This window comes from Tribolium madens, unplaced genomic scaffold (assembly GCF_015345945.1).
Source record: "Tribolium madens isolate multiple individuals breed KSU strain unplaced genomic scaffold, Tmad_KSU_1.1 Scaffold_91;HRSCAF=231;Tcas5.2_LG7, whole genome shotgun sequence".
Classification (NCBI taxonomy): Eukaryota; Metazoa; Arthropoda; class Insecta; order Coleoptera; family Tenebrionidae; genus Tribolium; species Tribolium madens.
In genome coordinates, this window is record NW_025401063.1 from 12351733 (window position 1) to 12368604 (window position 16872).

General features: G+C 34.6%; 2 protein-coding genes across 6 annotated transcripts in view; one reads left to right on the forward strand and one right to left on the reverse strand.

The window, feature by feature from the left end:
* The window catches only part of LOC123012005 (hemicentin-1-like), a 182806-nt gene that overhangs the window by 56709 nt on the left and 109225 nt on the right, over nucleotides 1-16872 (forward strand). The window contains exon 1 of one of the 5 annotated variants that reach the window (XM_044409751.1): nucleotides 16637-16724. The exons of the other annotated variants lie outside the window; for them this stretch is intronic. The gene's annotated coding sequence lies outside the window, so the exon portion shown is untranslated. Of the gene's footprint in view, nucleotides 1-16636; nucleotides 16725-16872 lie in introns of those variants that run through there. 5 annotated transcript variants of the gene reach the window in all.
* Nucleotides 6617-16423, reverse strand: LOC123012006 (glucose dehydrogenase [FAD, quinone]-like). The gene is made up of 3 exons (XM_044409752.1): nucleotides 15634-16423; nucleotides 7418-8254; nucleotides 6617-7363 (listed from the first exon to the last, which is right to left on the reverse strand). Exons 1-3 carry the CDS (start codon nucleotides 16377-16379, stop codon nucleotides 6790-6792), a joined length of 2157 nt encoding a protein of 718 aa, XP_044265687.1. The 5' UTR covers nucleotides 16380-16423; the 3' UTR covers nucleotides 6617-6789.

The following is a 16872-nucleotide window of genomic DNA, read 5'->3' on the forward strand; positions in this document are numbered from 1 at the left end:
ACCATACGAAGAGGAATCGTCCTACGCCACACCATCACCATGCCCCCCTCAGCGTCAGAGAAGGTTCTCACAAACTCCACCTGGTACTTATCCCCAAAGAATTCCTAGAAGGCCCTGGTATATGGGTGATGAAAGAGCTGGTATCACTTGGGGTGGAAAAAAAAATATCCCCATGAAACCAGGCCAGCAACCGCACGCCCCGGGATGGGCCTATCAAGAACTGTCATCAGGAGTGGTAACATATCCGGGATTGATAAGGAAAGGCACGGATTTTGATCCTAATCCGATGTTGCATTCTACTATGAAAGAGCTTGATGACCCAATACAGAGGACCATGTACTGTGATTTCCGGCCTACAAAAGGCATGTCCTCGCGTGCAACCTCTCCAGCGGTAACTCCAAATTCGCTAAGACATTGGCACTCTAGTCTTGGCTCAGTCAGCCCTCCTGTTCGACAACGACCAAAATATGGCCACTACGACTCCTCAGATGAATACTCTTATGAAAATGAAGCGAGTTACGAAAGGGCGGCCAGCGACGAGGAGTACGAAGGTGCTGTAGCTGGAAGAAGAGCACTTAGTTTTGGAGATTCTGGAAGTTCTGAAGAAGGGGGTGCTTATTGCGGATCGCCTGAATGCCCAGCTGCAGCAGAATCATCTGGTGAAGCCTCTGGCGAAGAGTACTATTACGAACCTGCCACACCGTCTCCACCGCCACCAACAGTTGAAAAAGTCCAAGAGGTGGTAGAAGACTTAGAGACTAGAGAACTTAAAAAGTTTATCTCAAATATCAGAAAATATCAAGCTGCTAGAAGAGGACTTGTTTTTGCTGCGGCTACTTTAGACACTGCCAAAGATTTAGCCAGCGCTGCCAGAAGATAATAACCGTGATTTCTGCTGTTTCTTAAACATCTATTGTAATTGTATTTCTAAAATATAGATTAAACCCTTTGGAAGATTAGATTTTTATTTTTATTGATTAATTTATTGCTGTCATTCAATGATAGTGTAAGTAGCGTCTCTACAATTTAAGAGTAATGAAATCAAAATTTGCTTTATTTAAATGAGGATGATGTAAGACAAAGAGAATAAGTTATATACAGGTGCGCCAGAACTCGCAGCCCAGAGAAAAATGCGATATAAGATAAGATACTAGGAACATTGAAAACATGTTAATTATTTATAAAAATTTAGAAGTTATGGGGGTTTAAAGTTTGCACTTTGACTCGATTTATTTCTGTTGGAAAAATAATTTTCCAAGTTTTTTTGCTGTAGGCTATTAAAAGAGGAAACACGGAAGCTGTTCAATGTTATTTGTGGCTTTTATTGGCAAAATTTTTGTCTCCTTACTAAATAATTGTAAAAAAAAACATATACAAGATCATCAGTACCATTAAATAGATTTTTAAAAAATGTCAAATGTCAAATTTTTTTGACAGATAGAATTTTTTAAACATTTTTTTACGTTCCTGGTATCTACCTTACTTAAAAAAAAATTCTGGGGCGCGAGTTCTGACGCAGCCTGTATAGTCCATTTTGTTATTATTTGCTGGTGGAGGAAATGTAAATCAAGAACACGAAATGGCCTCCGTTTGTTTTTGACAATTTTGTTACAGTGATGGACAGTGAATTTCGTCCACCCAATTTCGGTGAATTTACAAAAATTCACTGTAGTCTGTGCTTTATTGTCATGATAACTGACATTCAAATACGCATTTTCAAATTTAATCAAATTCGAACATGCCAGCAGTTAAGTGCGTTTAATAAAATAAAAATTATTTCTCTGGTACAGTGATGGACAGTGAATTTCGTCCACCCAATTTCTGTGAATTCACAAAAATTCACTGTAGTCTGTGCTTTATTGTCATGATAACTGACATTCAAATACGTATTGTCAAATTTAATCAAATTCGAACATACGAGCAGTAGGTAAGTGCGTTTAATAAAATAAAAATTATCTCTCTGGTACAAGAATGTATGTCTCAAAGAAGTGTCTTTATACTTTTGAACATACCGAGGACTACCATTTCAAAGGACAAAGGTAAAAAATAGCAAGAAGCATCGAGCATTCTGTCAACATGACAAACGTTAATCAAAATTCTGAAACAAGGTTAGAAAAACCTAAAGACTAAATTACACTTTTAATCTGCCAGGGAAATTGGGTGGACAAAATTCACTGTCCATCACTGTACAAGAAGTTATGTCTCAAAGACGTGTCTCTATACTTTTTGGCATACCAAGGACTACCATTTCAAAGCACAAAGATAAAAAGTAGCAAGAAGCATCGAGCATTCTGTCAACATGACAAAAGTTAATCAAAATTCTGAAACAAGGTGAGGAAAACCTAAAGACTAATTTACACTTTTAATCTGTCAGGGAAATTGGATGGACGAAATTCACTGTCCATCAGTGTATTAAAGTCATTAAAATTAAAAATTGTTTCTGGCATTAGATTTTCACATGGCTTGAATTATGATTGTTATAATAATATAGAGGGTATCTAGATATATCCAGAGATCAACATAATTTGTAATCGCGTCATCTTTGGATCCGAAAACGTATTTCTGAAACGTCAAATAATATGACAAGTCGAAACGTAAAATGACATGATCAAAAAGATGATGATTTAATAATTAAATTTATGATTTACCTCCAAAAAAACGGTCCTGTTATTATATGTCGGCGACTGATTCTAGGCCATTTTGCCGCTTTACATTTGAAGTTGTCATTTTATTTGACGTTTCTCGTGCAGTTGGACATACGTTCTCGGATGCAAAGATGACTCGATTACAAATTATCTTGATCTCTCAATACATGTTAGCAGTTTTCCCCCTTAAAAATGAAATTATAAATGACTTACTTAACGGTAAAATACACTTTTGAATGACACATAAAACTGGTACAAAAATGACAATCATGTAAACCCAAAATTCACCAATTTGCATCGTTTAATTACGACTCTCATAAATAGGTTAACTTTAATATGACATAAGTTTTACTATTAGAAACATCAAAGCGAATAAGTTAAGGACTAATATTTCGTCATGGCACCGTAACTGATGATGATCATTTGCAGTCGACGAAATAGAAAACACTACTGATTCTGTGTCAGTTAATAATTACTGACACTTGATAGGTAGTCTGAGAGCTATACTTCAATTAAATTTTAGGTGTACCAGTTTCATGCATCCATCGACCGTACCATAAAAAACATAAAACATTAAAAACTAATAGACTGATTGCGTGGAAAATGGTTTATAGGACACAGGCAAATAAAACATTAAATTCGTCGCGACGTTTCGATACTTTAATTGTATCTTCTTCAGGCGAAGAATTCTCATTGGTTGAGCGTGTGAAGCATGGCACAAGTCAAGGAAGAACTGAGACTCTCATCCCATTTTGGTGTTTGTTTAGGGTGCGTTTTATTCGTATAGTTCTGACTCTGGAGTGATCACTCCGGTCGTTTTATTGGTAAAATCTGCAACACTCACTCTAAATTTCTACTCCGTCCCATTTCGTTGAAAAAATGTAAGAGTGAAAAATGTGTGGTTAAGTCGTCATTCTGTCATTCTGACACCTGATCAAAATAGTCGTTTTATTCTGTAGGCAGTTCCACTCGTTTTCACTGGTGCAGAACAGTCGCAATAAAACGCACCCAATAATCAAGGATGGTATAGACATAGAGGATTGCTCAGGCCCTATGCTGCAATGTTAGCCGTATTTCATCATCCCCACTACATTGCGTGACGTCACAACTGGCCTACATTGTTTGTTTACATCAGCTGTGCTTCGTGTTTTTTGGTGTTTTAATGATATTAGAGCATATTAAGATCGTACAAAAGAAAATTGTAGTATGAAATAATGCAAATTTTAGTATATTTAAAGTAATTCCAATAATTTTAAATAGGTAGTGCATATATCGTCACTATATGCCTGATAGATGGTATGCTGTATATGGTTGTAACAGCAGCCAAATAAAACCAAAACAAATGGGTGACAATCTCATTTTTTATTCTTATTCTATCGGCAACAATATGGTCTCATCAACGATGAGAAAGGAATGGGTCAAATAGGTGCAGACGAGCTGATAAGTTCAACTCGATTCATAGCTCAATTTGCTCCATTTCACAAACAATGATTATCAACGTGACCTAAGAAACAAATGGTTATAATGCATTCATTTTTGATTTAGACTAGAGTAATCTATTTTATTGTCATTCAGCTACAATCGCCAAATTTCCATAGCCTATTCTGATCTAAAACAGAAATGAATGTATTTTAAGTAGATACATATTTTATAACATTATACCAGATACAATGTGTTTCAATATAATTTCCCAAGCATATTTTTGATCTTGTAACCCCAAGAAATTCTGCATTGTTTGTATTAAAATTATAAACGTGGGGTGTTATAAAATTGTTAATTGATTTTTAATTTATGTGATCTCTTTATTTTTCAATAATTTTAGAATTACAAAATTATTTTTTTACTATTGTATTATTTTTATAATCTCTAAGTCACGTGGACAAATAAAGAAAGCAAATATTATTAATTTAGTCTATTTAATTTTTGGGATATCATTTAACTGAATTTTGATTGTACCTACGCTGGTTTCAAAATTCAAGTTTAGTGCAGCTACCAAATGTTTTTATTTGAAGAAATAAAATTTATATTGTGTTGAAAGTCGTTTTGCTCATTTCTTTCTTCTTTAAAGTCTTAAAGTTACTATAAAAATGGTTTATTTTGTTTCACATTTTTTTATCTATTATCCATTATTAGATTTTGTATTATTATTTATCAACAAAATTTATTGCATATAAAATTGTCAAAAATAAAAACCGTTTCTACTTTGTATGTATACCTAGGAATATTATTGATATTTTCACGACTTTGTGATCAAAAAATCTCAATGGAAATTTATTTATTAAATCATTTTTGTTTGAGCATTTTACAACGTAAAAAATACCCATCAATATAAAAAGTAAAAAATTTGTTTCTATTCTTAATGTCTTATATATCATTAAAATGGAGAACAATGAATTATTGGTATTATTGCGTCTGATTACCCCGATTAGAAAACAGATTTACTCAATTTTTGGACACAAATAAACAGAAAATTCTATTTTGTATTATCTCAAATTATAACTACAATAATTTCATTATAAATTCAAAAGCGATTTTAACAAATTAAAGTCATAATTCACTTTTATTTGCATTATTTGGTATTTGCTCCTATTAACTCCCATGTATTTTACGCGATTAAAGACCAGATGTGACGTCACAGCATGTCTATGGACCACGTGACGCCGGCTGACAGATTCGTGAGCCTGAGCAATCCTTTACGTCTATCATCCTTGCCCAATAATAACCTTACAACAGATCTGCATTACCGACATTCAAGCAGCCAATGAGCGCAAAGCTGGATTATTGCCTCACAGCAAGCATAAAACGCGCGCGTTTTGAATTTATTATCGTATCAACAAGAAATTACTCCCTAGTATTTAGGGATAATTTGGTTAGGTTAGTTTGTGTTGATAAACAAAAGATTTTGTAGTGTAGTGTCAAAAATTTAGGTTAAGTCACCTGTCAGCTTGTATAGATAACATAATTAATAGTTGACAGCAGGTTGACAGAAACCGTCAACAACAAGGGGTGACCAAATCTAGGCATTCAAAATTACTTTTAAAAATTTTAGTTGCAAATAACATGAAAAACGTAATTTTCCTAAAAATTCAAATCCTAGGTGGTAATTTCTTGTTGACAAATCTTTATTTCATTTTATGAATTTTTGGGTCAATTATTTTTTAATAAAGATTCAGAATATGCAATAAAAAAATATGTGCAACGACCCAATTGACTTCTAGTTGTACTTGTGTAAACTCGCTATTGCGTTTCAAAATAAGTGTTCAAATTTATTAAAAAATATGCAAAGATTTATACAAGGTGTTAAAAAAAGATTGTAAAATATTTCAGGAGATAATAGTATGGACCAAAACAAACAAGAAAGTCTTAAGAAACATGGGTTCGCAACGTAACGGTTTCGGAGATATCAAAGATTATTCGTTTTTTGAAACATTTATTTGCAATCTGTTCAAACTAAAAAAGAAGCTTGTAGTAATAATTCTAAAACTTTTCACATTCGATATCTCCGAAACCGTTACTTTTCGGACTCATGTTTATTAAGACTTTTTTGTTTATTTTGGTCCATATTATATACTTCCTTAAATAATTTACAATCTTCTTTTAACACCTCGTGGAACGTATATCTTCACAACTAAACTACCTACATACATTTCGTAACAATTTCGTAACTCTTTGGCGCTGGCCGCTATATTTGTTTTTTTTTTTGTAGGTAGTTTTTGCTATGACGACCGTAATAATACCTACTAATAATACTATTACTAATAAACAATTATTGCAAAATTTTACTTGTTCACATTAAAAACTATTTTTTGTCAAATATCAAACTTCCAGCGGTTATTAGAATCACTTTTTCCATGCTTAATTTAAATAAATAACTGTAGATACATTTAATTTCATTAATTCAATAATCTATTAAAAACTAAAATCGTACACTCATTTTGGTACGAAGGGAGCATAAAACATATAATAAGAAATTTTATTGTTGGTAAGATATTTATTTCTGAATTGACAAAATAAAAATAAAAAAATGCTTTATCCACTTCCCCGTTCTTTCGCATAGTTTTGTGGCTTGCACAAATAAATAAAAAATATATTAAGAACCTAAAACTTTTGAACACCAAAAATAGGTGTTTCCTAACTAAAACTTTTAATATGAATTGTAATTGTTAACTTCTTGGTCATGTTGGTAGTCAGGATAATTATGTAGGTATCCTTGATACCCTTGCTGGTTAAACGGCCTTTGTGGCCTAGGTGTCGACATGAAAGGATTGGGCATCTGAGGATGAGTTCTATGGAATTGTTCATTATGTCTAATTCCCGTATTTTTAACTCCCTGTTGGTACTGGTGCGGATAGTACTGTTTGGGATAATTGGGATAGTTTGAGCTAGCAGATGGGTAAAACTGAGGTGCATTTTGACTATTTTGATTCGTTCCTCCAAATCTGTTAGCAATAGTCCCACTACGCAACCATTTTTGTTTTATATACTCGACGCCTTTATCGGCTATCATAACAATAGTGGCGTGTGTGTTTCCAGAGACTAGTGTGGGCATTATTGAAGCATCCATGACCCGGAGACCTTCAATACCGTATACTTGGAGTTTGGGGTCGACCACAGCCATAGGGTCGGAGGCTGGACCCATCTTACATGAGCCAGCTTGGTGGTTTTCTGGCCCGGTGTAGTAGCGAGCTGCGCATTGCCAAAAATCATCTGAGTCATATCTGAAATTTTTTAGTAGAAAATAACAGTTCATTTTTACGAAGAACATTCCTTACGTGAATTTTTTCTCGCAGTCCCCGTATTCCTCGCGCATCAAAGTCAGGCCATACTTGTTCTGAAGAACGCTCGTATTGGCCAATCTTTGTGTCACTTTTACTCCCTCGACTAGTGTCGCGACGTCTTCCGGTTCACTCAAATAGTTGGCATACATGAGCGGAGCATCTAATGGATTGTTTGTCTTCAATCCTATATATCCTCTACTCTTTGGATGCAGCACCACGGGCGAAATCGTCAGGTGTTTCGGAGCGTCTGGATTTTTTGGATCCTTAACCGCCCGCACTTCCCCGGAAGCGGCGCAGTTCGCCAAATATCCGCCAAAGAAAATCTGCAAATCGGGATGAGTTCCAGAAGGATCAGCGAACTTTGAGTTGATCCTCGCCGTGACTTGTGACATGCCCGTAGAAGACATCGGGCCTCGTCGATTGAGAATGTAATCCAGAGCGTTCGCCCAATCCAGGTCATGGATAGCCTTCTGCTTTTTCATTTCATACGTCATGTAGAACGTGACGTGATTGTGGAGGTTTCTGCCGACGCCCGGAAGTTGATGAACTTGTTGAATGTTAACTCTGTCTAATTCTTCTTTGGGGCCGATGCCGGATAACAAGAGAATTTGCGGCGAGTTGATGGCTCCTGCGGAAACGACGACTTCCCGCTTTACCCTGACTGTGTGTAATTTATTGTTGTAGAGGAATTGGACGCCTGAAACTGTCTTCTGGTTGTTGCTGGTGTTTATTAGAATTTTCGTCGCGGTGGAGTTCAGCATGACGTGGAGGTTGGGGCGGTCGCGGCCTGGACGGAGGAATGCTCGGGCGCTGCTTAAACGAGATCCATTTCTACAAAAAATTCGTCATGATAGAACAAACAAAAACAACATTTGATAAAGAATCATGAATTTATAAAAATACACATCCAAGTCCAAATACAGGGTGTTCGCGGATCACGAGCAAATATTTTTTTAACCACTAATAGGACTCGTCAAGAAAAACAACATTTATTTCCAACTTTTGCGGAAAGCACGTAATTTTTGAGTTAAAATTAAAAGTACGTTGAGGTTGAAAACCCGTTTCCGCCTATATTTTAATACCAGATTTACATTCATTCATAAAAACGGCGCAAAGACAAAAAAAATATCGCCACATTAAGGTAGATCAGTGGCAGTGTTAGTGCTATTATAAAAAATTGCTCAAAATGTGGTCCTTTGTTGGCAATGCACACTTGTACCCTTCGAGCTAGGGAAGATTGCGTTCGCATACACAGCCCTTTGAGGGTATTAATTTGAGCTGCGCACACTAATTGTTTCATGTGACCCCACAAAAAAATCACACGGATTTAAATCTACTGGCCGCGGTGGCCATGCAGTGAGCAATCCATCTTTCGGGAAAATCGTTGTTCAACTAATTTTTGACGATTCTGGCACAATGTGATAGAGCTCTATTTTGTAAATACTAATTGTCCCTCTGTGTCGCCAAGGGCTCGTCCTCCACCAGATCGGCCAACACATTTTCCACAAAATCAAGATAAACGGCACTAGTTAAACGTTGAGGTAGAATGTAGGGTCTAACTAAAGAGATCTTCAATGTTCTCTGCCCAAACATTTAGTGAAAATCGGTCTTGGAAGTGATGCCCGTACACTAATCAATAAGGCGTTTGAGTAGTTGGTAGTTGCCCATAATGACTTGATTTACAATTTGATTTCAAATCGATGTGCTCAATTCATCCGAAAGCGCGATTTCAACTGACTAAACTGACGCGTGTAAACAACTGATAATTTTTTTAGGCAAAAAGATCCTTTTTTTCTGCATATAAGTTGCAAATTATTTTCATTCACCTTACAGAGACAGACACACTGACCGGCTCGTGAAAATCGTGGCGGGGAAAATGCAAAAAAAAATTGGATACGGAATTTGTTAGATCTTCAAATTGACTTTTCATAGCGAATTCTTTTAGTGGTTAAAATATTTGCTCCCAATCCGCGAACAGCCTGTATAATACTCGTACATACTACCATTTTATTACTAAATAATTGCATAGTTTGCTGTGAACTTGACGAAAAATAATATTGTTAATAATAATAACACTGTTTGATAGTCAAAGGCTATGAATAAAGTTTATTTGTTTTTATCTTTAACAATTGGTGGTAAGAAAAGGCATAATCAAACAATAAATTTCTTAATATTTATCTAAATTGACTTCTTGAACTTCTGTAATAGTCAATAAAAGACAATAAACCTTTATGCCTTATATGCAGGGTGAAATCGAAATAAGTGCATATAGTATCTTAACGTAAGCACCGTGACATCGTATGTGTGTGTTGATTATTAGCTTTATAATCGGCTGCAAGAATGGGTCAAAATCCCCTTCAGGGGTCCCAGTTGCGGCGCGTGACAACGACATTTCTACTAAACAAAGCACAGTACCAAGTACAGACAGAGACGTAAATAACGGATGATTAATTCGAACACTGCATGCCAATGGTGCATCCTTTTTTTTTATTTGTATCTACGCTCATAATGGACAACAGGACGACCCCGCAAAGAAAATACTGACCTAATCAATAAGCGACGATAAAGAGAGTTTTAATGATAAATCGTCTTTTTTGCAAAATTTCTTTGTCAAGAATCAGCTCGTATTTCCTCCAAAACGTATTTCCTCGATTTTATGAAAATGGCGTGCGGTAGAACTTTAACTAAATTTAAATAATTTTAATTCATTAATAAAATTCAAATGCAGAATTGCAGTCTTTTTATATCAAGAAGTTACTCCTTCTTTGTTCACTTATTTCGATTTCACCCAGTAAATTATTGAGTTTATTTCTAAACACTTCTCATTTATAAAAACGAATACTATTGACTCTTTATTTTACGGCAATCAAAATAAAATATCAAATTGCAGTTAGCTGTTACGGTTATACAGTGATCAGAAATACCGAGCGATCAAGATAATTTGTAATCGAGTCATCTTTTGCATCCGAGAACGTATGTTTAACTTTACGGGAAACGTCAAATAAGATGACAAATCGTAAGGTAAAACGGCAAAATGGACTGTAATTAGTCGCCGACTTATAATAATACGACTAGGAACGTTCTTTTTTGAAGGTAAATTATAAATTTAGTTATTATCATCATCACCTTTTTGATCATGTCATTTTACTTTTTGACTTGTCATTTTACTTAACATTTTACAGACATATGCTTTCAGATCTAAGGATGACTCAAGCAACCTGAGAACGTACGTTGCGTGAGTCCATATACCAAAAGATGAATTTAAAAATTACGAAACTATTTTTTATTAAGCTATTTCATTATTTAGGGTTCAACTTTGCTTATAGATACCTACAAAAAATTCAAAATTCTCGTCAAAATGACAGCTCAAAAATTTTATTAACAAAATTATTTCAATCGTATGAACTAGACTGATTACGCGTCCAATCCAATTTAAGTATTAATCGTTATCTCCATGAACACTTCCTTCTTAAAAAACATTGAAATGCTGATTCTAAACAACTTTTCTTAATAACTTTTTGTCGTATTTGCCACACAAAAGGCACTTGACTTATAGAAAAATAAGTTTTTTGAAAATTTCAAGGCATACTTGATTTTTCAAACTTAAAATTACTTTAGAAATAAATTAATCTTTAACCAAGCAGAGCTGAATCCCAAAAAATAAAAATTTAAATCGAAATTTTTTTATGTTTTACACAAGTCGTTTCACCTATCGAGGACACAATTTATACCTAATAATGATTTACCTAAAAATATTTTATTGACATTTTGCTTCTGCCGAATGCCGATGTACGTTTCTAATGTCCAGGTGGCTTAATCTCACCTTATGTATTGTATTTGTGGATGAATTTGACCATGTATGTACAAAACTGAAGATTAAACAAAGCTATTGCTGTGCTTAACAAAAACAATTCGCAGAATTTATCGAATTACGCTGCATTCCGGATTATATGGAATCTGCTGAAAATAGTTCCGATGTATGCGATGTAATCAAAATATATTTTTCTTTCTAATTTGACAATACGGATAATCGGGCCTTTGGCGTACGTAATTATTTATTAATCAGCTCTATTAAGGTATGTACATGAAAGCATGCATTCATGACCCAAATTAACGATTTTAGCATACAACCAAAAATTGTAAGACATACATGATAATTGTACAGAATGTTTCAAAAAGATATTGCCAAACGTTAGGAGCTAATAATAGCTTTGTTCGCGGAGCATTTTCAGAATTAATTCTGAACTAGTCATGGATTTATTTTTTTAATCAATGCTCCAATGCATTTTTTACGAAATGCCTAGGCATGATATTGATACTGTGTACACTTTCACTACTCAAAAAAAAGCGTACAAGTAGTGAGCCCATTTTTGGGTAGATTGTCATATTGTAAACTTATCTTTTAATCGTTGTTACGTAGCAACCTGAAACTAAAACCTTGCTAATATCTGGACTCTATATTTCTATGTATTTTAAAATACTTGTGCATACTTACCTTAAAATCATCCAGTATAAAAAGCAAGTGATTTAAATTAAAATAAAAGTAGATTGCCTAAAGCCTAAAAACTTGAAGAATTTATATTAGATTTTCTTTTCTTATTTTTTTGCGTGATAACAATATCAAATTACATGTCACATAAACAAGAAGAAGCAATAACAAGTAAATAACATGTAATAAATGAATCATTGCAAGCGTCATTAATTGTGCATTTATTATCTAGTAAAGCGTTGTTGTCATAGTATATTATAATACATACTAGTTTACTCGTATAAGCAAGCCTTTAAAACACGCACGATGGGTTTAAGAGCATGACGCGTCAGCGGAGTGCTTTCAACGTCGTAAATGTTTTAAAGGCGCTTATAAACGAGTGTTATACGCTATTTTTTATTATACCTGCCCATTTACAATCTTTTATGAGCATTGAAAAAATGTGAATTTACACAATAAAATTATCAAAGGTTGTTTGCGATTCGTTTTCGTAGAGACGGTTACTAGTTTACATTGTTAAGCAAATTTTTTCACGTTGTAATTGGTCCATACATTTCACTATTTCTTGTTACCTAGACAACTTTAAAATTCAGCGTGCTATAAAGGCCAAATTACGCACGCTGCAGCGTGTTTTAATTTAGGATTATGATGCAGGTATAATAAAAAATTACATATTATCTGTTTACAAATTCCCACCCAATATTCTTATTATTATAATACGCAATCTTTGTAATAAACATAAAATATAGAAAACTAGTTAGTCTATTACGTAACGAGAATTATAAAAAGTTTATTACGTACAAGTGGATAAGTTACAAAGGAGCGGCGCAGGGCAAAGGTCCGATTATCCGTATTGTCAAATTATCCGAAAGAAAAATATGTTTTGAATTTTGATTACATCGCATACATCGGAACTATTTTCAGCGGATTCCATAATATACCGTGTGCCAGAACTCGCCCCCCAGAGAAAAATTTCAAGTAAGATAGGATACCAGGAACATGGAAAAAATGTTTAAAAAATTCTCTGTCAAAAAATTTTGACATTTATTTTTTCACATTTGACATTTTTTATGTCTGATGATCTTGCATATGTTTTTTATAATTATTTAGTAAAGGTACAAAAATTTTGCCAATAAAAGCCACAAATATCATTAAACTCATTAAACAGAGTTACAATTTACGATACAGCTTCCTTGTTTCCTCTTCTAATAATAGCCTTGGAAATAAAACTTGGAAAATTATTTTTTTTAAAGAAATAAATAAAGTCAAAGTGCAAAATTTAAACTTTCATAACTTCGAAATTTTTATAGATAAAATTTTGTTAACATTTTTTTCCATGTTCCTGGAATCTTACCTTACTTGAAAATTTTCTCTGGGGCGCGAGTTCTGGCGCACCTGTATGTTTACAAACATAAATATATGTCATTCAAAAATCGTGTTGACGTCACTGTTTCTGACATATGACGACAAAACTTGAATTTCATATGCTTTTTTATATAAAAAAATACCACACAAATAAGATTTTTATGTTTATTATTTATTGGGCTTTCACCTAAGTACTCATATCTTGATTTGCATTTGATGCTCTCAGCATTTATGTTTGGCATTGCAAAAAAAATATTTGAATGCGACACATGACAAATTAACAACTAAATTGAAAAGAGCAAAACCTGTTTCATTCTAAAGAAAATTCGGTTTTCCGTTTATAGTGCAACCAACTGTACAAATGCATAATTAGCACGTGATATGCGAAAAGAGCGTTTCTATTGCTCACTGAACATCGAACCAATTTCACTTTACATTGACAGAAAAATATGTTGAGACGAGACAAAAGATCTAGAGTAACATTGTTATATGCTCATTGATCAGTTAAACATTAAATCAGCTAGATTAGCCGATTTCAGCATAATTCTAGAAAACAAAATCGACGTTCAAGAATTTTTTTAAAAAATAATCAGTTTTAACTTAAATGAATTTACCCACGAGTTACATCCTGTATAGTTTTCTGTTAAACATTTTTAAATCAAATATTTAAATTGAAGCCAAAAGTGTAAGCTCAAAACAATCATTAATTTATTTAATTAAACCTAGTGACTGGGAACTCTATCAAATTGAAGAATCGGCGTTGATTCCTATCGTAAAAAATATTAATGCAATATGTAGGTAATTATTTTGTGCAAATGGTCTCGTTTGTGTACTCATTTCATGGCACGGCTATGTGATGCACTCGGGGCGCGAGTTCTGGCGCAGCCTGTAGGTGATCCGGAATGCAGTGTAATTCCATAAATTCTGCGAATTGTTTTTGTTAAGAACAGCAATAGCTTTATTTAATCTTCAGTTTTGTATAAGGCCAATAAATTAATCCACAAATACAGATTTGTCAACAAGAAACTACCACCTAGGAGTTGAATTGTTAGGAAAATTACGTTTTTCATGTTGTTTGTAACTAGAATTTTCAGAAGTAATTTTGAATGCCTAGGGTTGGTTACCCCTTGTTGTTGACGGTTGACGTTTTCTGTCAACCTGCTGTCAACTATCCATTAAATTATCGATACAAGGTGACAGGTGACTTAACCTAAATTTTTGACACTAGTTACCATATCTTTTGTTTGTCAGTACAAACCAACCTAACCAAATTTATGGCAACCTATTCACGAATATTCCTAAATCCAGGGAGTAATTTCTTGTTGATACGATAATACAATAAAAAAGGTGAGATCAAGCCACCTAGACATTAGAAGCGTATATCAGCATTCGACAGAAGCAAAATAACAATAAAAAGACATTAAACTTTTTTTTAAGTAAATTATTATTATAAATTGCGTTCCCGATCAGGTATTGTAAAGAATAAAAAAATCTCGAATTAAAGTTTCATTTTTTGGGGTTCAGGCGTGCTGAGTCGTTTCCACCTATCCGAGGACACGTTGCACTTGTAGGTGCATGTGTCAAATAGATTCACTAGTGCTAGTGCATGCTATCTATGGTTTCTTAGATTGGTGAATTCAGTCTATCTTTGAAAATTTAGCGTCCAAACACCAGAGGTGCTCACATCAAAATTTTAAAATTTTAATTTAAGCCACTTTGCTGAAAATTTTAAGAGTGTACAGGCCAAACGAACTTCGGATTCAGCGTATCAAAATACGAAGTGATCCAAAAAGACTGAGTCTGTTGGTAACAGATTTGAAAGTATTTTTGTTAATAATTTGAAACACTGCCACCGGATATGGTTTTGCTTGACAAATACTTGACGTACTCGTGCAATCCCTCAAGATTATTGAATTGTTGTTAATCAAAAGCGCACTCCAATGGTAAGCTTTAAAAATTAGAGTTAGGATTGCCAACAGATGGATCACATACAGATAGATGGATCTGGTCAAATGTACAAACCACTTTTTTTGTGTGCCGGTGTTATCATTATATCAATTTGCTACAATAAATATTTAATTTGAATTCGAATTATTTAAAAATTTTGAAAAATCAGTTATTAAATAATAAAAATAAATACTAAATCGTAATCGTAATGGACGACAACAAATTAACGGTTATGGCAATTATTACCGTAATAGATAATTTTCATGACAATTTAATAGCAACCATAAAATTTGTTGTACAATACTAGTAGATGATCGTTGACCTTAAGTCAACGATAAATTATTTAGTGCAAACAAAGAGAATCAAAAGTCATTAGTGCAAAAAACTGTAACCTTGACATTGGCCTCACCTCACACTCGACTGAGCTATAGTAAACCCATGATATTGCCGCCCATTCAAATCGTCACTGACAGGGTAGCCCAATTCCCTTGCCGCCTTCATAACATCTTCTGCCAATTCAGGATGATGCGGAAATCTTGAAGTGGTCATTGGCCCACCAGTACCATGATAAGCAGCATCAACGAGAGTCCCAATCTGCAGATTATTCTCAGATTTTTTGAAAATTGGGAGCACATCTTGGTATCCCCAACCCGTATTGCCCATTGTAGCCCAATTATCATAATCTTTGGGATGTCCTCGCATGTACATCATCCCATTGATGACACTGCAGCCACCTAAGACTTTACCTCTAGGCCAGGAACACCTCTTTTCTGGAAATCCAAGACATGCTTGTTTTTCCGGTTCCGTTTTGTAATTCCAGTCCATGTGTGGGTCTCCATGGTAGCTTATAACCATCGATGGTACTTGGGAGCCTGGTGGTTCATCACCGCCAGCTTCGATTAGCAAAACTTTCCATTCTGGTACTTCTGACAGTCTTCCTGCCGCCGTTGCGCCACCGCTGCCACCCCCTATCACCACAAAGTCGTACTCTATGTCAGGCTGAGTTTTCGGAATGACCCTTTGGCAGATTTCGGACAAGTCGCATTTATTCCGTATAAAAGTGTCTAAAAGACTCATGAAGAGGAAAAAAGCGCCACCCCCGCAGGTGTTCGCCAGAGACGGACCGATGTAGGGCGCCACACAACCACACTCCATCGCTAGCTATTGACTGAGTAAAAAACAGGTTCGGATTAACGTTAAATAACCGGTGGAACTGTTATTTGGTCAAACCCGCGACTCTGAACTGTTATCGAGATTTGTTACGTCAGCGGGGCATCCCGTCTTCACAATCGGACCTACTTAGTGCGGATTATCCAGTCGGATGCGCACGATTTATCGCTGGACTAATACATCATTTGGTTTTATTGAGCTCTAGTTAATCTGCGGTGAAAAGTGCAAGAGGAAGGATTTTTGTGACGGAGGAAAAAGTGCTGATTGACTGGAGACCCGAGAAAAAGAAGACGATTTCATGAATATTAATTGGCGAAGGCAAAAAGAAGGGTCAGTGAGGATATATAATTAGAGAGAAAAAATTTACGTGAGGCAAATGATTTGCTAAAATTTTGGAGATACTTTATAAAACTTGAACGACTCTCAGCATTATTTTTAAAAATATCTCTTATTTTTAGCTTAAAGTTCTTAAATTAAC